The 24,675-nt window shown below is 37.8% G+C and overlaps 1 protein-coding gene across 1 annotated transcript in view; it reads left to right on the top strand.

Moving 5' to 3' along the window:
- Positions 1-24,675, top strand: part of DMD (dystrophin) — a 1,496,890-nt gene that overhangs the window by 1,022,381 nt on the left and 449,834 nt on the right. The window contains exon 26 of the mRNA XM_027775723.1: positions 21,605-21,777. Within this exon, the coding sequence (XP_027631524.1) occupies positions 21,605-21,777 (173 nt within the window). The remainder of the gene's footprint in view (positions 1-21,604; positions 21,778-24,675) is intronic.

Here is a 24,675-nt window from a genome sequence, read left to right as displayed (position 1 = left end):
TTTGCCCAGGACAGTCAAAGTTTATGTCTGTTGTCCTATGTAATTATGAATAGCACTACAAATACCCTCAAAAGTATTCTTTCTGTTTTGGACAATAAACTACAGCATCAGACTCAGCCTCTGTGGCACAGGCAGTAGCATGCTGCTCGGTAGTGTTGGAGGCCATATGGCTGACCTGCGTGGTTGACTGCAGGTTCAAATTCTGAGTCAACTTGAAACATGCTGTGTTGCATGTCTGGAATCCTGTTGGGCTGGAGGAATGGGAAACTGGAGGGCTGGGGGAAGAGGACCATGGTTTTGTAGCACCCTGCTACGGAATGACAGAAATATAAACAATTACTATAGGGTCTCCCTAATTACATGGATCCAAGAGTAGGAAACCATGGATGGTCAGTGCTTATTATCTCTCTCTCTCTTCTGAAGTTTGAACTTGTTACTTGGGGGAAATGAAATTGTACATGAGTTATATACAGAGTGACTGGATGCAGCGAGGTGATTAATACATGCAGTTCACTTTATCAAGTGCCTACTATGTGCTCAGCCCTGTGCCAAGTGCTGAAAGCAGAGAGGTAAGCTCTGTTCACCTCACACGTGCATGCCAGCAGGAAAACATGCCATCTTTCCTTATTACCCCTCCACTCCTCCACATGGCTTTATGTATGAATCAAGCTTGCAATATTTCACTTCTAGGCCTTTTAAAAAATGCTTTAATGACACTGTGTCATGTTTTAATTGCTAGAACATCTTGTTATGGAACTGTTGAATCCAATATTTTCCCTAGGCATCCCATGGCAGTGAAAACTTGACATCTAGATACGAGGGACCAAAGAGATGAGGAAAATAATAGTGAAGTGTTTCCTGGTTACTTTAATGTGTTGCCACAACGTAATGTGTCTTGTGAAGTATGTTCTTTAGTAATACAATAAATAAGCCATCCTTCCATAGGTACAAAGCCATTTGCCTTCTTCACTTTCTATCCTTCTTTGATTGCAAACCTCATTGCTGTGACAGAGTCAAGTTGAGACAACCATACAGTTTGATGCTTATATGTTGTTTAAAATGACTAAAGGAAGGTACTGCAAGAAGTAGGAGCAATTAGGTGGGCTGACCCTGAAGGTTGATAGTGCAGTCAGAGTTCAACTCAGAAAAGAGAAACTACTCAGAAAGGGATTTAACATAGGAAATTAGCTTCATATCAAATCTTTGGAAAGTCTTAAGCACAGAATTTAGACTTGTTTTCCAGGATAGATTTCTAAAATCACTTAGAACTAATCCACTAGGAAACTACCATTTCTGAAGTACCAGTGAAGCAGTGAATTCCAGAACAGACTCTGTAACTGTGAGCAAGGAACCAGGAAATTAACATGTAGAGGCTTTTACTGCTGTAGATGCTTTTAGCAACTGCCTCTCTCCAATCATGGAGCTATGGGATGGACTTTGGAACTCTGATGTGGGAAATGTCATGTTTCTATAATGATGTTCGCCAATAGAAATGTCCAAAGGGGGCATGGAGATGGCTTATACTTACCTTCCTCCTAAATCTCTCATGAGTATTATTATTTATGTAGAGTAGGGCTGCCAGGTTTAGCAAGGAAAAATGATGCAGGCAACATTCTTATTCTTAGAAAAATGAGTATTTGTCTGGAATTTGAATTTAATTGGATACTCTGTATTTAATCTGACAATCCTAACTTACTGTATCCTAATTCACATCTAGAACTCTAGCTACAAGAAGTCTGACAAACACAGTTTTTAATTTCCAACCTGTTCAACTAGAAGGAGGATGAGTATGTTCAAACAAGCCAATTCAGAGTATTAACTAAAGTATATTTCCTGTGAACAATGGCTGAAGCCATCTGTCCCCAGACACTTTTGCTACTACCTGAATATTTTTACTCTGCATTTTTATGTGCTCTGAAATCCTACCAGTCTGTAAGTACTTAGGTTTAACTCAACCATCTCTTCTTAAAATGTAAAAATTTTCCAGAATGTGAAAGTGATCAGTCTATACTCTGGGAATCAGGTTTTCAACAGATAAAAGCAAAGGATGATTACAATATCAGGGACTTTGGAACTAGAAAAGATTGGTACCAGAATGTGGAAGGGATGGGCAAATATCCATTCAGATTTCCTTTGCTTACTGTTATGCATAACACAAAAGAATTATTTTCCTTTTATATACTTCTCCTTTTTGTACCTCCAAAGATGCTTACTTCCCAAAGCACATAACCCAAAGTAATGTTATCAGAAAGACATACATCAGCCATGTCATAGGTCAAATAGCTATATATACTCCAGGCTGACCTCAGGTATGTAGATGACTATTGCTTTGTGGAAATTTGAATTTTGGATTCTCAACCACTGACTTGCAAAGAATGTTTGGTTAGAGGGCTCTTTGTAAGTCAGGGAATTGTTTATACTTCTTTCTTGAGTAAAGCTTTCAAAAGGACAAATGCTGGCTTTGTATGTACCATGCTAGTTAACTGGTTAGGGAAAATAACTGTTAACCTAAATGTGAAGAGAAATACTGCCTCTCCAAGAAGTCAAGGCTAATGAAAAATAGTCATAGAACCACAATGCCCCCCTTCAGAAAAACAGAAGCAGTTTTTTGTTCCCCACTTTCTGTCAGATTCTCTCATCTGCATTTAAAACAGTTGGGTAGTTCAAGTTTCTAGGCTGTTGATCATAACAGGAAATCAGTAGCAATTGGAAGCAGTGGGATGTTGGGAGAAGTAATAGAGGGAGCTGCTCTCCCAAGTTATGCTGGAGGACTTCCCATGGCAATGAAATTAGACAAGGGAAGCTTGGCTGACTGAGGGAATATAAGCAAACGGTCCTACTGAGAATGGTGCTGTCTCTTCAATCCCTGTATCTCTGCTACTGAGAGTGGGAAGTAGGGGAATGTTTTGGCAGAAACTTTGATACAAGGGTTGTGGAGGGTTACTGAGCTAAAAGAAGATATTGTTCCAGTGAAATCAAACTTTCCACGTACTATTTGCCATAAGAGCAAAATAAAGGTAGCATTGCACCTTTGACAAGCAAAATGAAGGTTGCGTATTCACTTGTATGCTTTTCTGGGATACAGCAGATTTCAAAATGGCTTTTATTTGAGTGACATGGTAGACTCATTTTCTTTTTGAAAGTGTATATTATTTTCCCAAGTGCCTTCCACATGCCTATAAAAAACATTATTGTACTTAAAAGGCACAATAGCTATTTGATGAGAGTTTGTCGGCATCAGCAGAGACCCTCAGATGACTTTTACTAATTATAATTGAATTTTCAACATTTAATGATATTTTTTAATGCATGAGTTATTTTGTAACTCTCAGCATCACAGGGATAAATTTGATATCATAGTCAAAGTGTGCTAGACAGAATATTTCATTTAGGCAAAGAGAGACACACAGGAAAAAAAATTAGTGGGAACTTTCAATGTTCTGTGTAACTCAAACTTTATATATGACATCGTGTTTCTCTGTGAATATTATCATGTTACATCTTAAATAGAAGGTAACGAACATATGGCATTTAAAAGTCTCAAATCCTCTTCTAAGTGCTTTGGAATCTATCATCTAACTATGATTCTAGACCTGAAATTTGATCTTTTCAATGATTTCATTTGTTCTGTGTGTTAAAAAACATGAGTTTGCTACCATATTATATGATTATCTGTGATATATTTAAATCGACAGCAAAGTGAAAAATCAGCTCATATCATTTGGTGAGTATCATGATCGAGGCCCTGGGTAGGCAAGATATTTTGAGGTTGTGGAAATTCCAAAGCTTAAAATCTTCTATTGATTTTACAGTGAAGAATAGACTTAGCTACTTTTGAGGTTTCAAAAATTGACTGCCCAAGGAATATTTTCTTGCTTTCTCGGGCACCAGGCTGTTTTCCAGGAGAAAGCATTCATCCATTCAGGGAGCTGTAACCTGTAGTTTCCACTTTTCTAGCAATCTCACTTAAAACCATAAGAATAGGCCCCAGGATTTACAGAGCTCAGTTTCCTGGGGCAAGCAGATCCGTTCAGCTTTCACCTGTCAGTTTGTGAGTGTTCAATTCTGTGCTCAAGGAGTTTCCTGTAGCCTCTGAAGTCTAAGATAGAGAAGGAAGGGGGAAGGGTATGAAAGGCTAACTCCTGTTCATGGACTTATCTCTCCAATAGAGAGGCTGTTTTATCTACTTTGATTTTTTGCCAAATAAAGCCATTAGCATGAAACAAGGACATGTAATCTTACCAGAGGGAAATTGGGGTCATGCCATAGGCTCGTTGAATGAGGACACTAGGCATGATGATGTATGGCCACTGCACAACAATACCTTTACCACATCAAACCTGCCCTTTAATTACATTTTAAATCTCACTTGAAGAGTTTTTATCACTATGGAAATTGCTCTGTAAATGTGCCTAGGATAAGACCCAATAAAAGTTTGCTGAGAAGAATTAAGACAGTGGAGATGAATCAGCAGCTAAAACATGATCACCAGACAGCATTTTCTAGGCAAAACAGTGCATGTTTTTGTATGCTATAAAAATATACAGTGATTAAATATAAATAAAAATAAATAAATAGACAACCACTACAAAAACACCAAATTCATGAACAAATGGACCAAATATATATATAAAAAGAAACCAGCGCATACAATAATGAAAATCTTTGTTGATTGAGAGATGCATTTTCCCTAGATTATTACAGGCGCTTTTGCCTTATAGCACTCTCCATCCTTTGATAAACTGAAGGAAGCATTCAGCTCTCTAGCTCAGTGGGTCTTTTTCTTCCCAACCTCCGAGCCATCATTTGAATTTATAGTTGCCAAAATGAATAATACAATATTGGCCTCATGTTCCTAACTCCATGCATGCAGAGCAGGCCTAAGGTTCTTTAAATGAAAGATGGCTTTCTTTTCATGAAATAAAGAACACCTCTGCTTTCTTTTTCAGGGTCATTTAAAAATATCTCTACTGCTGGGTTATGGAAGGCACATAAGGAGGATACTTAGGGTAAAGTCAAAATGTTCTTTTCTCTACAACAGGGATTGTCTCGTATCTTTGTGCAGCTCAGCTGATTTGAAGCTTGCATTTAAGCACATTCCTAATTATCTCTTTCTTTGATCTTGCCCTGTTTCACTGGGCTACCAGACAGAGAGCCTGGGGTCCTAGCTATACTTTTCCCCACAGTGCAAACTGCCTTGCCCTTCCACAGGCAGGCCCCTGGCCAGATGCATCCTTTTTCTCCATGGTTATCCACCCACCACTCTTCTATTTGCTATTTCCAAAGCAGATGGCAGGTCAACAGGAAAAAAAGGTCTAGGGTACTTGAACGTGGCTGGAGAGAGGAATTTTCTTGTCATATCTATGAACTATCCTTTGATATGGCTTCTTCCCCAAATCTGGTCATTTTGTGCTTAGGATCACTGTGATTCCAAGATGTATTAAATAAACAGAATCACATTTTGGTGACATTTTCCAATGTGTTCTTCTTCCTGAGACATTTTTATTAAAATTATACTTGAAGGATACATTGTCTTCATTCATTCATTTTATTTTCTGAGGACAGAGACGGAAATAACTGTTCATAGGCTAGTTTCTCCATGCTAACTTCAAGAGTCTTGGAAGTTCATGAAAGAGTAGGCCATATTTTGTGTTTATGCATATTTGTACAGGTTTCTAAGGGAAAGCTCCATCATTTTCACAAAGGCATTCATTATCTTAGATAGTACCTTATTCTCAAAGTGGAATTTATAGACTAATAGTATTAAAATCACCTGGAAGGGGGCCAGCAGGTGGCATGGTAGTTAAGGCACTGGACTCCCACATGGCCAATCACAGTTTCAATCCCAGACCTGGTGACTTGAAAATCACGTCAGGTACATGTGCGTGCATACTCAAAATCCCAGGAGGAAAATAGAGAAGGGATTGCAGGTCATCTCCCCCAACCCCAAGGGGGGGATGATTTCTCACTTTCCCTCTCTCTGGCAAGTGTACACAACCGATGGAAAAAATCCTTTCTTAAAAAGCAACTGGAAACTTGTAAGAAATGCTAATTCTACCTCAGACCTACAAAATCATTACTTCAAAGCTTGGAGCCCAGCAGCAGCCTATGTTGTGTGTGGATGTGTGTGTGTGTTCTGTCTGTTTTTTAGAAAGAGAGATTTCTGCTATAGTGCATGTGCATGTGTGTTCTGTTTGTTTGTTTGTTAAGAGAGAGAGATTTATTCTATAGAGCATGTGAACTTGCCAGAGAGAGATAGAAAGTGAGAAATCACCCTACAGAGGGCATGGCCATGCTGCAATCCCTTCTTCTCCATTCTCCTCTTGGGACTTTGGGCACACACGCCCATGCGCCCACCAGGGGTTTTAAGCCACTGGATCCAGGGCTCAAACCACAGTCAACTACATGGGAGTCCAGAGATGTAACCATCATGCCATCTGCTGGTCCCAGCAGCCTATGTTTTAACAAGCCTTCCAGGTGATTCTCATCCTCAGTCAAGTTTGAAAACTGTTGTGCCAGACAAACTGCCAGTATATGATGCAAGTTCATATTTATAAGCACATATGAGTGCGGTGACAGAGAAAACAGATGCCTGAGAGAAAAAGGAAAAACCAACCAACAAACAAACAAAAACAGACTGCCTGACTCTGTGCCAGGCTCCTCTTTACTTCAGTCCACCATGTCTATGAGTGAAGGACGTGCCTTTTGCCTTCACAAAAAGGACAGCATCACTTTTTCTTCCATGCCCTATCACTAACTCTTCACAATTTTATTTAAAACCACTCGTGTATCCTTAGAGAGACAACACTTTAATCATGGGTCAATGGTATCACCTTCCATCTTCTCAAAGCTGGAAATCCATCCTGCCTCCCTTTTTATTATCCTTGTACTCAATCTTAATATTGTATTTGTGCTCTCTTAAAAATATTCTTTTTTCCTATCCCATGTCTATCACCTTATTTGAGATCACCATTTTCTCTTGCTCACACTATTTTCACATCCTTTTAGCTCTTCTCCCAGCCTCTGGTGTTCTTGCCTCTTAATATACCTTTTCACTGCCAACAGAGGATGTTATCAAAAGATACATCTTAAACAGATTTAACTTCTTCATAGGCTAAGACCTAAATCCTTAGTTTAGACTATAAGTTCCTACATAATCCAGCCAATCCTTTATACACACACACACACACACACACACATTTTTATTTCACCATCCCCTTTCTTAACCCCCTCCCTCCCATTCAACTTTGCCTTCAGCTTCATAGAACTTACTCAGTTCTGATGTGTATTCTTATGTCATCTTTAGTGTTACTCATGCTCTTCCCTCTGCTTGAAATTTCAATTTCTCAATTCTTTGGTAAGCTCCTACTCATCCCTCAATGCCCTGCTCAAATATAATCACTCGTGTGATAGCATTGGCAGGTCTTAGGGGCCAGGTTGATTGCTCAGAGGGCTATGTTTTATTTTAACACATTATTTGGTTTGTTTATTTGCTTATAACTTTTTCAGGAGTCTGTGGGACCCTTGAAATAAAAAGTTACATTTTGTAGTTTTGAGGGTATTTTTGATCAAAATTGAGAAGGATCCTCATGGTTCTTCCAGCCCACCAAAAGAAAATGAATCAATTAGTCAAAGAGTGAAAGGAACAGAAACTCTGACAGAACCAGGTAGAATAACTTTTCAGAAAGTCCCTTTATTCTCTACTTAGGATAACATTAAAAATTATGCGCTATTATTAAATTGATTTTTCAGTCTTCTGTTGGTGAGTTTTTTTTTTTTCTGCTCAACTTAAAACCATCTCACAAACTCAAGAAAAAATTCTTGACACTGCTACAGTTCTCCTACCTCTGTCTAAGAAGAGTAGATCAGAATATTTGTCGGTGGTGAAATATTACAACCGTGACTTTGTTACCACTTCTCTTTCTCGGTCACCACCAAGTTTCCTCATTTATATTCAAGGTCAACAATACTGATGACATAAAAATATAGTTTCTCCTTTTTTACTGAGGGCACTGTGAATCAGATTTTTACTGTTTTTCTTTGTTTTTATTAATTGTAAGAAAATACATGTGCTTGCCCGAAAGAGATAAAAAAGTAAAAGCACCCCCTTACCCTAGTGAGGTGTGGTCACAATGCAATCCCTTTTATGTCATTCTTCTCTTCCTTAAGGATTTTGGGCATGTATACACAAGTGCCTAACATGTCTTTCAAGCTACTTGGGCCAGGATTTGAACTGCAGTTAGCCATGTAGGATCAGGCTACTATGCACTGTGCTCACTGACTGTGCTATGGGACTGGCCTGGTTTCTACTGTTCTTTAACAGATACTGCAATGTAGCTCCCAGGTAAAAGTTCTTATGATATAAAGTAATCTGTAAAGACATTCCCTTCTCCATTATAGTTCTTTATTAAAAAAGACATACTTTATGTTATGGACATGGAAAGGCCAAAGATTTCCCAAACCTTCCTCTCTAAGGACAGATTTCCAAATCTCCTTCTTAGATGAAAGGAGCATCATCTCAATGGCTAAATACCAATAATGTCCTGGTCCTGCTTCACAAAGATGGTCCAAGGGTCTCTGGGATATTCTGAATTGAACTGAATGCTTTGGGAAGGACTAGTGGGAATACAATGGAAAACTCATGAACAGTTTTCTGGGCACAGTGAACAGGGTGGATTCTAAAGATGAAGAAATCTCCCTTAGCATATTACCCATTCCCTTCTTTTTACAATGTATGTCCTTTGGCAGATACAACATAGCCAATGTGGCCTACCTTGACTTTAATGTCCACATCCATATCCCTTCTTTCTCCTTTGTCTCATGTGGTGAAAAAAGAACAACTTTGCTTTCTCTCTATCACCACTCACCCTTTACCATGAGAGCAGAAAACCTAATAGAGGTGAAGTAACTCCTTAGGCAAACAATAAAAGCATTACATTCTCCAGAAGTGATTTGCTCTACTTGGTAGTAGACAGAAATTAACTCATCAAAGGACACCAGGGAGTCAGATGGAATTATATCAGCAGGACTTTAGTTAATATCATGGTACTAGAACCTTCTTTAACATTCAAAACTTACACATATCTCAAAATGATTTTGCAGTTAATTTCTCTAAGCTTTAGGCCAAACAGTACCTACAAATGAATATAGTTGTGTTTGATGTGTGTATTGGTTATTATTTTGGAAATTTCCCTACTATTTAAAGTGAATAAATAGAAATAGCTTAGACTGTTCACATCATTAACCTATTCTAAACAATTGCCTCAATGTAGGATTGTTTTGTGATTATACAGGGTATTATGAGGTTTTTTTCCTGGGGGATGGGGGATGGAATAAAGTTGTTGTTTTGCATTTAAAACCTTTATAATTAAAACAAGTCAGAGGAAATTAACTACATGGCTGTTATGATTTCTAGTGTATTATCAAAAATAATTATGGCACTTTGCCATATATTCTTGCCTTCTTCTTACATATTGCTGTTGGGATAAGATGAGACTTGACATCAACTAATTGCTTATTTCTAATATACAATTTTGAACTACAGTAATTCTCTAGAGGAAAATAAATGGTGACAAAGAGAATTCAGAAATAAGAGTGTTTCTAACTTTTAATTCTATATATAATATAGACAAATTCCACAGATAAATATAACCAGATTCATACTGGGCCATGGGAAGAGAGTTGCCTATTTTAAGAATAGAAATGTAGTCTGTTCATTAGAGCCATTCAAAATCATCAACAATATTAGTTCTGAAATGACAGAGGAGGAATAATAGCATTCACACCTAACTGGAAAATAATTCAGTTGTTAGCCATCCTCTCCAAGCATCATCATAAATCTCTCAAACCAAATATCTCTCAAGTACCTTGCTAAGTTAATTATGTTACTGTGTTACATGTAGCCTAAGTCAGAAGCCACTTGCTTTATATTTGATGTGTGGGGAAGGAAGGGGAGTCAAAATAACACAAATTCAGACAGATCTGCGTTCTCATCACACGTCTGCCACGTAACAGCAGATTTGGACAAGTTACTTAATTTCTCTCAATCCTGATTTCCTCTATTGGAGGTTATGAAGGCCTACTCTGTAGAGACAGTGTAAGGGATTTATAACAGTGTTTATTTAGTATTAGTTTCTTGCCATTTAATCCCCCATCCCTACTCCCACCCCTCAATGTTGTTCAATAATAATAAATATGTTTTAATGCTGGAAAGATCCATCTGGTCTGTCCCAGATAAGGATAATTATCTTCAAACAGACCAATTCATATACATAAGCTATAATGCAGAGCCAAAAGTACCTTCAACATTGTAAGACTTTGTGTCTGTGCTTGTCTCTAAGATTTAAATATACGATCTAGAGTTTCATGTGATGCCCTTTCAAGACTACCATCAGCAATGCTCTTCTGAAGGATGGCTCATTCAGGAAATGCTCACCCAATTATGGGCACTGAAGCAGTATAGCAATATCTCAAATAATATTGCAGTACAGTATAAGTCTTTCATATGGATTTTAAATATAGTATGTAAAAAGAAAACTCAGCCTGTCTTAGGGCTAATTTATCTTCGAACATCAATATGATGAAGGCATACCATTTTCTTTTAAAACTTTACATGCTGAGCCAAATGGATATCAAAATTGGTTCCCTGCTGGGTCCATGGAATCTCACTTTTGAAACCTAGCCAAAGCAGAAACATTGTTTCTTTGCCCACCCTTTCTCAAGAGATCATTTCCTGTAGAACTCGCTTTACTTCTGGGATATCTAACAGGGTATATTTTAGGTAGGAGAATCACCTGTGCCCATATGAAGCTTTGGCATCAATGCCCCTGTCATTAGTGTCAATGGTCTTATTATTGGAATTAATTTGGCACCAAGCTAAGTAGATGTGTGTGTGTTTGAAACAGAGCATATGTAATGTTTGTCTTATTCTTAGAGAAACAAAACTTCAGATTTCTGACTTTAAAATGTTTTGGTAAGTAGTTATCACTTTCCTGAGTTCTGCCTTCCAAAGGCAGGGCAAGAAAAGGATGAAAGTGAGTCACACATGCAGCTATTTCTGTAACTCGTGAGCACACAATGATGGTAACATTCCTCCTCCCTGTTTCTGTGGACACCGCTTTGTTGGATCCTTAAACACTGGGGTTGCCTATCAGCTAGAGTTCCTGCTTCCATTCTCAACCTACTGCCATTCACCCTTCCCTCTCAATAATAATTCCCAAATATTCTTTTTATTATGTCACACCTTTACACAGGAAGCTCCAGTGATATCTTATCCTAATAGAATCAGATATAATCACCACTATTCATCCAGAGCTCTCAATGACTACTCAGTAACTTTCGAATGTCATCTATTGACCCTCCTAATAACTCTTAGCTCCTGCCTACAACTCTGGCTCCCATTCAGTATTTGTTTTCCTTAGAATGGTCTCCTGTCTTCTCTGCTAGCAGGCTTGTATACATGGGAGAAAGTGAGAGGAGACCAGAGGGACAGCAGTTTAATGAAGACTTAGAATAGGTCAGACATTGGGTTAGGTATTTTGATTTTTTAGCCACATTAGCATATCTAATTATTGCCAAAATCTTACAAGATAAAAATGATTAGACCCATTTATGGATGATAAAAATAGGCTTTGAAATATTTTATAATTTCCCCAAGTTCCTAAAACTAGTAAGTAAGTTAAAACTTAAATATATTTCTCTCTCGTAGGTCCACTCATCTCCTTCTGCAGTTGCCCTAATCCTGGCCACCATTATCTCTTGCCCAGATTAGAGACCTCCTCTTCTAACTGGCTTTCTTGTTTGCTCTCTTGCCATCTTTAATTTCCACATAGCAATATAGTGACGTTTGAAAGCCTAAATCAAATCATGCCACTGCCACCCTTTGGATGCTTCAATTGCTTCCTACTGTACTTGAAATAAGATTTGAACTTCACACCACGGGACTTTAAGGTCCCACATTATCTGAAGGTTCTCCTACCTCATCCCTAGCCACATTTCTTTTCTTACTTAGAAAATTCTAGCCAAGACCTTTCTTTCCATAGAGCTGGGGCAACCCCTTCCTCCACCACACACCCACCTTTTATTTGGGAGGAATTCTGTTGGCCTTGGATCTTCCTAGAACTGGTAGCTTCATATCCTTCAAGTCTCAGGTGATATTGGACCTTCTCATATAGGCCTTTCTTGATCACCATAACCAAAAAGTACCCCATTGCCACCACATGTGTACCATTATTCTTTTCACAATCTGCCATGTGTTACCTTCAGAGCATTTTCTTATTTTATTGCATATTTATTTGTTTACCATAGTTCTTCCCCACCTTTTTACTATATGTAAACTCTAAGAGGATAGAAATTTGTTGTTTTGGTAGAACTGACTCCTAATAGAATAAGTACTAGTGGAAGAAGGGAAGGGAGAGTGAGAAGGAAAAAAGGGGGGAATGAAATGTAAAGAGTAGGACTACATCATCTTCCGTTATCTGTGTTCTATTATCTAACTGCCAGTGGTTAGATTAGAGTCTTTATAAGGCCAAGACTGTGAGTCTCATTTCTAGATATGGGTACTTCTTAAAAATCCCCTCTGGGGGGTGATTTCTTGCTTTCTATCTCTCTGTCTCTCTTTCTGGCGAGCGTACGTGCTCAATAAGAAAAATCCTCTCAAAAAAATCCATTAGCAAAGATACTTTTGTTTGTTTCACTAGTTTTAACTTCTCATTTATAACATGCTGATTCTTTTGTAACATGCAATGAAAATGAATTATTGAAAAAAAAAAGGCAAATGTCAAACATACAAAATGTAAGCCCGTGCTTTTTATTCTTAGGTTGCTTTACAAGTTTCAGAAGCCCTGGAAAAATCTTGGACGTGCAATAAGTACTCAATGCATGTTTTCTGTGATGAGTAAATATGCAGAGCATTTGTGCACTGTTATGGCAAAAATAATAGAGCAAAGAAGATGCACAAAAGATATCTTTCATCTTACTCATTTATAATCTGAGATATCTTAAATGTGCTCTTCAATTTAGTAAAGTAATTGTGAGACTCCAGTAAACCAGAGGGTCAGTCAAGGAGAGAAAAGATCACATGTTAGTAGAGTTTGGGATTGCTTAAGGCGGTCTGACAAATGGGATTTTGCTCGGTTTCCTCCGGGGGTAATCCACCCTAGGCCAGGCATTTTTAAAGATTAGATTTTGAAATAAAGCTTTGCACCTGGGAATGTACTGAGGCAGGAGAGCATATCCCTTCTCTCTGCTGTTCTAGTGCTTAAGTGTGAGAATTTTCGAATGAGATATGAAAGTAAAAACAACAAACCCTGCAGGATAATAGTCTCTGAGGACTTTAATAACAGCCATTTTTAAAGCAAAGCCTGTGGACTCCTAAATCCATAGCTGCTCGTTTAAGATGCATTGCGATCCAGTCGACCTGAAAACACACTCCTTATCTACCTAGAGCAACCAGGCTCCAAGCCAAACAGCAGTCTTCAAATTAACTCTTGTTTCTCTTGGGATGACAACTCTGCTGCTTTTATAAGGATCTCAATGGCCACATATAGAATAGGAAACAACAATAAAAAGTCATACTGTCTTGTGATTCTGTGCCCAACTGCATTTCCTGAGCTAGTTAGGAACCTCTAGGAGTTAGAGTCTTTATAAGGCCAAGATTATGAGTCTGATTTCTTTATATGGGTACTTCTCAAAAAAATCCATGAACAAGGATACTTTTGTTTTGTTTCACTAGTGTTAACTTCTCATTGATAACATGCTGTTTCTTTTGTAACACGCAATGAAAATGAATTATTGGGAAAAAAAAGGCAAATGTCAGACATACAAAATGATGTAAAACGGTGCTTTTTATTCTTAGGTTGCTTTACAAGTTTCAGAAGATTCACTTTCCATTTCTGTTCTTTTGTTCTCATAAAGGAATGTCTTTGTGTATGTATATGTATGTGTGCATGTGTATTTCTGAAACCTCAGCAATTTAGAGTCCATGTTTAATGAGTCATTTTGGATAACCAAGCTAAAAGAGTTCTACTTTCTAGAACCAGCAGTTAGCATAATGGCTATGTCGCTGGACTCCCACATAATCGACCGCGGTTCGCGTCCCGGACCCGGTGGCTTAAAACTCACGTCGGGCGCGTGTGCGTGCGTGCCCAAGATCCCGAGAGGAGAGAAGGGGTTGCGGCGTGGCCATCCCCCCTGGGGGGTGATTTCTCGCTTTCTGTGTCTATGTCTCTCTCTGTCTGTCTGGCGAGCGCACGCACCCTATAGCAAAAACCTCTCAAAAAAAAAAGAAAGAAAGAGTTCTACCTTTATATGTTTGTTTTCCCTTTGTTTCACTTCTTAAAAGTTATATCTCGGGACCAGCAGTTGGCATAATGGCTATGTCGCTGGACTCCCACATAGTCGACCATGGTTCGCGTCCCAGACCCAGTGAATTAAACTCACGCCGGGTGTGTGTGCATGTGTGCCCAAGATCCTGAGAGGAGAATGGAGGAGAAGGGATTACGGCGTGGCCATCCCCCCTGGGGGATGACTTCTCGCTTTCTGTCTCTCTATCGCTCCCTGTCTTTCTGGTGAGTGCACATGCCCTAGAGCAAAAACCTCTCAAAAAAAAAAAGTGTAATACTTTTCAAAACAACTGTGTTGAATACAGTCATTTAAATATTTTGCAAAAATATAAAATATAAAAATCATAAAATATTTTACTGTTCTCTTCTTATCAGAGGTTATTGAACATAAATCTGCTTTCTCTGGCTGAGGATCAGCAATCTTATCATTATTTTGCTTTGCTATAAGTGAGGTGATGCCTTCAAGGGTCACTAGTACATGTAGGGCTATTACTCTCCACACCATGTGACACTGGTCAAAAATGAGTGCTCGGGGTCCCTTCCTTTTTTCTTACTATTTTTAAGGTTTTCACCATAGGTCACATATGCTTACCAGAGAGAAACAGGGACAGTGAGAGGGAAAGTGAAAAATCACCCCTCTGCTGGGAGGTATCCATGCCACAGTCCCTTCTCCATTTGCGTCTTGGGATTTTGAGCATGCATGCACACATTCCAGTGTGATTTTCAAGCTGCCAGGTCTGAGTCTTGAACCACAGTCTACCATGTGGGAGTCCAGCACCTTAACCCCCATGCCACTTGCTGGACCAATTATGGCTCCTTCACACTTTCTGATTTTCTGTCATGTGTTAACTTTAGCTATTTTCAATGTAGCCCACAAGCATATCTTTATTATTTTGTATCTTCTATTTTTGATGTTTTAATTTCTTGGAAGTTAGATTGGCCCTCTTTTCCCCCTATAAAACTTACTAGAATTAGGTAAAAATTATCAGTAAAGAAGATCTAATGTTCTGATATTTATTCTCATACTAACTGCTTTCAAAAAAAAAAAAAAAAAAAAAGATTAGGGATGGTATCTCTTAAAGACATCTTTAGGGAGATTTTTTTTTTTATTCAATCTACATCTTTTTGTTTGTTTTCTTCTCAGTTATATTCTAAAATAGCAAAACTTTTAATTGTCAAGTTCTTAAATTTTAACTTTTTTACAATTTATTTAATTTGCAAAGTATAACTGTATATGTTTGTAGGTATAATGTCATGTTTTGATATGTTTTTAATGTGTGATGATCACATCAGACTAATAGATTCATCATTTCATATGCTTATTTTCTTGTGGTAAAAGCATTGAAACTCTCTTTTTGCAATTTTGAAATATGTCAGTTATCATTCTGTGCAATAGAGCCCTAAAACTGACTCCTTCTAAGTGAAACTTTGTACCCTTAGTTCAATATCCCCCTTTTCCTCTTCCCTGCCACCTGCCCCTGACTCTGCCCCTGGGAATCACCATTCTACCCTCAATAGCTACGAATTTGACTTTTTCAGATTCCACATGGGAGACCACGTACTATTTATCTTTCTGTGCCTGGCTTATCTCACTCAGCATAATGTCCTCCAGATTCATCCATGTTTTCTAAAATGAAGGGATTTCCTCCTTATTGCTGAATGTATTCCATTGTGTATGCATACCTCATTTCCTTTATCTAAGCATCTGATGATGGACACTTTGGTTCTTTCCATATCTTCACTATGATGAATAATGCTGAGATGAACATGGGAGAGCAGCTATCTCTTCAGTATATTTACTTCAATTCTTTTAGTTATATAACTTCAAATGGGATTACTGTATTGTATGGTCATTCTATTTAGTTTCCTGAGTAACCTCTACATTGTTTTCCATATTGGCTATATAATTTACTGAGCCAAGGGCCAGTAGATGGCATGGTGGGTAAGACGCTGGACTCCCACATGGCCAACTGTGGTTCAAGTCCTGAACCTGGTGGCTTGAAAATCACACCGGGCACATGTGTGTGTATGCCCAAAATCAAGGAAGAGAATGGAGGAGAATCAGTTGTGGTGTGGCCATCTCCCTGTATGGCCATACCCTGGGGGATGATTTCTCACTTTCCTTCTCACTGTCTCTCTCTCTCTCTCTCTCTGTCTCTCTCTCTCCAACATGTCAAAAACCTTAATTATTTGTTTTCTGAGCTCTTATTTAAATACAAAATTTTATATGCACAGAAAATATGTGAATAATATTATCTTTGATGTTTTGAAATAATATCACAACTATTTGTTTGAAAAACAAAGAAAAAGAGATATGGTACCAGTTCTTGGAATCTCCTTTATTTATTTTTCATCTAGTAGAAATTTTGTAAATTTTTGTATTCTCCCCCAATTTTCTTCTTACTTATGAATACCTTAGATGATTCTTGTCAAATGAGATAATATAAATTTAATATTCAAGTAATTTTTACTTTTCTCCATAAATTTTTATTCTCAGTGTCTTCCTAAAATAAGGTTTTTATCCTACTTAGCTTAAGGAACTAGATGGCATTCTACCTATTTCTCTCTAATACTCATCATCCATTTCAATCAGGTTGTGCAATTCATTGTTTCTGCTCATAAGCCAAACTCATTTCATCTTTGTGCCATTTCCATGCTGTTCTTCCCACCTGGAATATCTTCTTCTCTCCACCTTTCAGAGTCCTATTCATCCATCAAAACTGAAGCAAAGTGTCATGACTTCATGAAGTCTATTTCTATCACTTGTTTTCCACATGGATTCTCATATAGTAGTATGCCTTATATTAGTTATTATTTATTAAATATTTGTTGTGTTCTGAATGCTGTTCAAAGTATTTTACAAAAAAAGTACCCTATGTAATATTCAAAACAACCCAGCAGGTAGATTTTATTATTTAATATATTAGTAAAGCCAAAGAGATTAAAGAGTTTTCAGAGTTACACAGAAAGTAAAAGAAAGAAAAGGGCGAGCATCAAACCTATGTCTATTTAACTGTACTTTGCTATGAGTTTTCCCTGGAGGTTGAGAAAGAAGACTTACAGCAGAAATAGGCTAGATTCTCAGAGAAGAAAGATTTGTAAAAGCCCTCCAAGAACCAGGATACTCGCTACTTCTGAAACCACTACACTATAAACATATTGCTCATCTTATATCTGAACTTTCTTGATACAGCTGAACTTTGCTCCATACTTGGACAGGACTTTAGGCTATATGTTTCTTCCAGAAAGGGCACATATTATTTTTCCATTCACATGGACTTTCTCTATGATCATGTGTTCTCTCTTCTATTGATTGTATCTCCATCTACTGCTGCAGATCTGTTTAACAGTTTCCATATTAAGAAAGCCATACAAATACTCATCACCATAAATACACAATTGCACTGAAAAATCTCCACTAAAGTATGCCAGCCTTTAAAGAGAGTCTTGTGTTCCACACTGATATTCACCTCCTTTTTAGAGCAACCTACCTGAGTTTTGGTGTTCAGGAGATTCTCCACCAGCCATCTATCCCAAAGGAAGATGCTCAAGCTGTATTTATGGTGATGAGTCAAGTTATCACTTGGTGTAGCTCATTGTTCATTCACATAGTCCTTATGCAAAGGGATAAATTACCAAGGAGAATTGCTCTTCTGGCAGCAGGGATATTTTGTAGTAAAGAGACATTTTCAGTGTAATCACTTTTTGCTCACAGGTGATCCCAGGTGCCCTGTTGCAAAATGGGAAGTGGAAAGGGAAGGCAGGCTTTCATTTTTCCTTCAGATCAGATAAGTCCATGTGGGTTAATGTTTCGGGACCAGCAGTTAGCGTAATGGCTATGTCGCTGGACTCCCATGTAGTCGACCACAGTTCGAGTCGCAGACCTGGTGGCTTAAAACACGCTGGGCGTGTGTGCGTGCATGCCCAAGATCCCGAGAGGAGAATGGAGGACAAGAGATTGCGGAGTGGTCATTCTCCCGGGGGGTGATTTTTCGCTTTCTGTCTCTCTGTCTCTCTCTGTCTTTCTGGCAAGCACATGCACCCTATAGCAAAAACCTCTCAAAAAAATGTTTTATCAAAATCAGTAATATTGTCTATCAGTGTGCTTTGCCTCCATGGTCATTTTTTTCCCACTTACAAATAGTATCCTTGTTCCACTTCAGTAACTACTATGTATTGCATCTAATGCTTACAGCAAATGGATAGACCACCCGAGATCTTCTAGGTCAAGAAAACTGGATCCATTTCCCAGTTCTAACCCTAACTAGGTATGCAACTTTAGGCAAATTGACTAAACATCTCTTAGCCTTAGTGCTCTCATCTGCAAAAAGTGAAAATGTGACATACTTCATAGAGCTAGAGGAAGGGTGTAGCTAAGGTGGGACATTTGTAAGTACTTTGTAACCTATGAAGGCCTTTACCATACATGTGTCATTTGGTGCTCTAAACCGACATCATGACCTAGAAAAATAGTACTAGCATACTTTACTGCCTAAGAACTACTTCATCACTTCTGCATTTCAAAAGGGAGAAATTGTATTCCACTATCTTTGAGGTTTGGCAGCAAGTTCTGATCAATATTTGGCTGCTAATGGAAACAAATTAAATAAAAAGTTCACACTAGATTTCAGAAAAAGTAAAGACGAAACTGTCACTTGCATGCCTTTCATATTCCCCATGGTGCTAAGACTACACAAATAATTGGTCCTTAATAAATACTTGTTTATATTAATTTCTTTGTTAATGATATAACAAAGGTGTTTATCTGCAGTGTAACTTACATGACAAGGTTAAAAATTAGCAAATTCGCCAGTGAATGTCTTATTTGTGATTGAGAAGAGCTCTTTTATTCAAGAAAGGTGTTAATGGCTTCATAACATACATAATCTTAAGGAAGTAGTGATTGGGCTGGGGTCTATATTATTAATGCAGGATATAAAAATTCAAATGTACTATCATTTATAAGTATGTTGTCAGAAAGCTGATCCTCTTAGTCAAAGTGCTTTTTCTTGAACAACTAAAAGCTGGACTTTGAGTCCAGCAGGTGACATAGTGGTTAAGACGATAGACTCCCACAAGGTCAACTGTGGTTCGAGTCCTAGACCCAGTGTCTTGAAACTCACACCGGGCTCATGTGTGTGCATGCTCAAGATTTGAAGAGGACAATGGAGGAGAAGGGATTGCAGCATGGCCTTCCTCCAGAGGGTGATTTCTCATTTTCTCTCTCTCTGTCTGTCTCTCTGGCAAATGCACATGCCCTAATGCCCTAAGTGCATTGCATGACAAGTTTTAGGTAGTGTACAAATCAGATACAAAAAGAAAAATAAAGTAAAAAACAAGTAAAAGTATGTAGAATTGAATGTGGCTGAGTGTTTGTTGTTGTTCTTATTTAATTAAATTACCTCAATTCTCTTTTGCTGAAGAAGCAGCAAGATTAGGCAGGCTGTATTAGTCCACATAGGTTAAGAAAGAAAAAATAACATAAAATGGATATATGTTTGGCCAAATTCCATTCTGCAAAAACCCAGTACTAGATAGTTTTCTACTACATATGTGAGCTTCAAAGCTGTACTACACCCTTCAAAACAAGCCTGTTTGGGGATGGGATAGAGATAGATACAACTCAATCTTCTTTAGTATTTCTCCTTGTTTTAACATTTTATTTGATTCCATCCATATTCCCTGCCTGCCTTCCACGCAAAGAGAATGGGCCACAACTCTCTTAAGAGTCCATCAGTGATACTTTGGCTGCCAAAAATAGTGACAGGAGACATTCATTCCCCACCTACCTCACTTCTTGAGCATTCAGAATTCTGCATCTTAAGAGTCTGTGACTGAAGACATAAGCCAGGTTTTCAGAATTTCCAACACATTATTGCTGCCACTTTCCCCCTTACTTTAGCAGAGTAATTTAATTCAATTTTAGAAAGAGAAAAGGAGAGAGAAAAAAAAAAACTTTTCTAGTTACACAGATCAATCCAATTGTTCAGAGCTTCAGAATGAATTTTTAAACTTGTTGAACAGAAGCATACAAATCTCTAAGAGCAAGTCAGATAATGTACAAAGCCTCCATTCATTGTGTAGGCAGAAAGGAATGCTGGTACCCAGCAGCTCTCTAAGGAATGTTCCTTTGGCTTTGACTGTTCTGCTGGGAACAAGGAGGGAAACATATATAAAATGAATTTATAATGTTTCTGGCTCGTAATGGCAAAATGATAAGAAAAGTTGGCTGTTTGATATAAACTGTCGGTTGCATATTCCAGGCCTCCTCTCTTTGAGGTCCCTCCCACATCCACACGCCTGGCTACCGTTGAGTGAGGAGTACAAAGTGGCCGTTTATTATTATTGACTGGTGAGGCCTGTGCTCCAAAATTCATTCTGTCAACAGAATGTAAGCAAAGTTGGCATTTTAAAGCAGGGCTCTTTCAGTTTCTGGGTTTTCTCAAGATTGCTATGCAACAGGATCAGTGCTGTAGTCCCCGGTTCAAGCTGAAAATGTTACACAGGAAGACATACCATGTAAACGTCAGATTCTTCTACTATGATAACTTTTCTTGATCTGTGTTTATACAAATGAGGTCGAATGCATAAACGTTTATCATAACTCTTACCAAGGTCCTATGGACTTTTCACCTGTTAGACCTAAATATGTGACTGTGTTTTCAATAAGAAACCTTACAAATAAATGTACCATGTTGTAATATACGTATACTGCTGTAATAACAAGAGGAACATAATGTGTGTTGTCAAAAAGATTCTTTGCTATGATGGACTCCCATCATATGCTGCCGCTATGGACCAAGTACATCCTCGTTTACTAGTATCTCCATGCTTTCATGGTCACAGCCAACTCTACAGATTACTAGGTACATGAAAAAGGTAACTTTACCCATGTCGTAATGAAATCATTGCCACTGGGGTTTTGTCCTAGGATTGAATCTTATATCTCTTCCAAAAAAGCAATATATTTTGTCTGTGGACTAGAAGACTCAACTTGAACATTTTGTAGTTATAAATATATTACTCTCCAACTTCTCATGGCAAGTATTAGTATACGTAATAAACTATCCATTTTCAATCTCCATAATAACATGAAAAGACAACAGAGCAAGAAAAGTGATTTGGGGTATATCTTCTTGGTAGATAGCAATTAAAATATCTGTTAAATGAATAGTTCCTTTTTTGCAGGTTTCCAATTTCTCATTCATACCGGGTTTCTTTGGTTCAGTAATTCTCTATGTGATCTTCCTGTTGTCCTATAGGACCTCCAAGGAGAAATTGAAGCTCACACAGATATCTATCACAACCTGGATGAAAACGGCCAAAAAATCCTGAGATCCCTGGAAGGTTCTGATGATGCCGTCCTGTTGCAAAGACGTTTGGATAACATGAACTTTAAGTGGAGTGAACTTCGGAAAAAGTCTCTCAACATTAGGTAGGAAAAAATCGGAAGTGTTTTTGTAGGAGTAACTGAAGGAGTAATTTTATACCTCTTAAATATAATATTAAAAAATTGGACTTGTAAAAAGAAAACAAAAAGGAAAAGATCAGGAACAAAATAGCCAGAAATGAATTAAAATGGCAAAATTTTCCTCATTTTCCTAGCTCCAGTAGCTAACATCTCATATTTTTATGTAAATCACCCAATTTCAGAATGATTCATTTTATTTTGAATAAATGAATCATTCATTTGCTTGGTATGGAGATGATACTTGAGGGTTCAGATTAGATTAAAATGGTGATGTTTTATAACCACAGGAGAGATGCATATTAAGACATTAGAGTGAATTTAAATGAGGAGCACAGCTATCCTAATTTCATAGAGCTCTCTTGGCTTATCACAGGGTTATACAAAAAGTGATAAAATTAACTGATGTTTATTATGGGATTCTTTCTTTGGCATTACTCTAAATGCATACCGGAGGACATTCTTTAAAAACCATAACGCATTACGACCCCAATTTACAGGAGACCTTTCCGTAGCTCCTGCAGCTAGCAGAGAGGGCGGCAAGTTCCTGTCTTTTGCTTCCTCTCAGATTTTGTTAAACCACATCTTCTGTAGACTAAGCTTTTTGTTGTTCTATACTCACCTACTTTGAACTTTGCCCTTACTGTATACCTGTTTTCTTTTGATAAGTTGATGGATGCATCTCAGCATCTTTATAAAGATGGCAAAGGAAAGTTCTTGCTATTCCCCTTTTGCACTAGTTCAATGGAGGGACAAAAGAGGAGAGATCATAAGTGAGATTCCCACTGTTACCTAAATGATCCAGGAAGTGCAAAAGGTGAGCCCGGCTTCCTGCTTTCTAATCTATTGCTTTTCCTAATTCACATTTCTTTATCAATACATTTTGTGCTTTCCTCTGTGTCTAGAGGAAAAGTGGTAGTGGAAAAAGACAGAAGGACAAATGGACTTATTGATAGTTATTCAGGAAGATACTAAATAATGGGAATAGTCACTACCTTTGGGTAGTAAGATTACAGCAGAGAGATTTTTTTTTCTCTTCATAGTTCTTTTAAATTGTTTAACATATAGCATATTTCCATAAATGGGGGAAAGAACTGAAATTTTATTATTTCAAAAGCATTATTATAAAAATCTGCACCCAGGGGCCAGCAGCTGCCATGGTGGTTAAAAGTGCTGGATTCCCACATGGTCAACCGTGGTTTGAGTCCCAGACCTGGCAGCTTGCTTTCTCGCTTTTCTTTTCTCTCTCTCTGTCTCTGTCCAATCAAATTAAAAAATAATAATAACAAATAAAATTAATTAAATGGATACTTTTAAAAAAACTACACCTAATACAAAATAACAATCTTAGCAACAAGCACACAATGCATCGACCTACCAATAAATATGCCATGAACTCATATTTATTGATCCACTTAATACTCTAAGCAACCCTGAAAGATAGATTCTATTATTATGCTCTCTTTGCATTGAAAGAAAGTGAAGCACAGAGGGGATCAGCAGATGGCATGGTGGTTAAGGTGCTGGACATTCCCACATGGCCAACCCTGGTTCCAGTCTTGGACCTGGTGGCTTGCTTTCTCACTTTATCTCTCTCTCTCTCTGTGTCTCTCTGGTCAAAATAAAATAAGTAAATGAATAAATAAAATTAAAAATAATTTTAAAAATTAAAAAAAAAGAAAGTGAACCACAGAGAGGCTAAGTAAGTTTGCCAAGGTCACACAGTTAACAAGTAGCAGACCCAAGATTTAAATACTAGGGAGTTTGACTCCAGAGCGTGAGTTTTAACCATCATGCTATATCACAGAGTAAAAAGAAAGAAGGAACCTTTTACTAATATATCCATAATCACTGAAAGGATGAAATAGAGAAACAGATTTCTAGGAGCAGAAAAGGATTTACTGTTATTTGTAAGGTTTCTTTCCACGTTTGCACCCCAGCTTTCTTGATCCTCCTCTTTATCTCCCTATTTTTCCATGAATTTTAAAAATCAGTATGTTGGTGATGGGTTGGAGGCAAACAATGGGCAATGGCATTGTCTGTGATATGGAGGCTCCTTTAGCTCTCTACAGCTTAAAACTTTTAAGAGAGGTCAGTGCATATAATGACAAAGGCCACTTTCATAACATCCGTCATTGAAGAGGAATGAAACGTGAGATAGAAAAGACATTGGTAGGTAAAGCAATGAAAAAGAAATTATTCTTTTCTGCAGCAAAGAAAAAGAAACATGGCATAACTATTCTGAACATCACTCAGTGCCTTTTCTCTCCTTCATGTGAACTTGATGAAATAAAAGGAGAATTGAAAGCCGCAAACAGCATGTCAGCCAAAATACGGGCTCTTCATTCTCAGCAATTTCCCATATGCCAGCTACTGCAGTTTAATTCTTGCTGTCATTAATCAAGTAGAAAGCAGTTACCTTAGCTTATCTAAGGTGCTGCAAATTCTAGAATTTAAATATTCAAATCAATGGTTGTGGCTTTTAAGTAGGCCTCTCTAATAATACAGGATGTGTTCTAAGCACTCACTTATAAAAAGCAAAGGAATCATTCTTCCCATCAAAGCAATTGGGTTTATTCCTGACACTTGGTTGAAATAAGGGTATCAGTCTATCCATGGTGAATGGCAGGGTTCAGTTAAGAGAAGCATGACTAGAGGTAGTAATTTGGGATGATTATGAAATAGGATAGAGAAACACTAGAAAATTAGATACAGAATCGTCAGTGGCACTGATAAGCCTCCATTGTGAATGTCATCAGTTCTTCCATCAGGATTATTTTATAGCAAAAAGTCACCCATATTAAAAAATAATTCCAATGATAGCCTGAGAAAACGGCTCTGTTTGTTCAAGATGCAACATGTTAG

This window comes from Tupaia chinensis, unplaced genomic scaffold (assembly GCF_000334495.1).
Source record: "Tupaia chinensis unplaced genomic scaffold, TupChi_1.0 Scaffold000600_1, whole genome shotgun sequence".
Classification (NCBI taxonomy): domain Eukaryota; kingdom Metazoa; phylum Chordata; class Mammalia; order Scandentia; family Tupaiidae; genus Tupaia; species Tupaia belangeri.
This window is presented reverse-complemented; position numbering and strand designations above follow the sequence as displayed.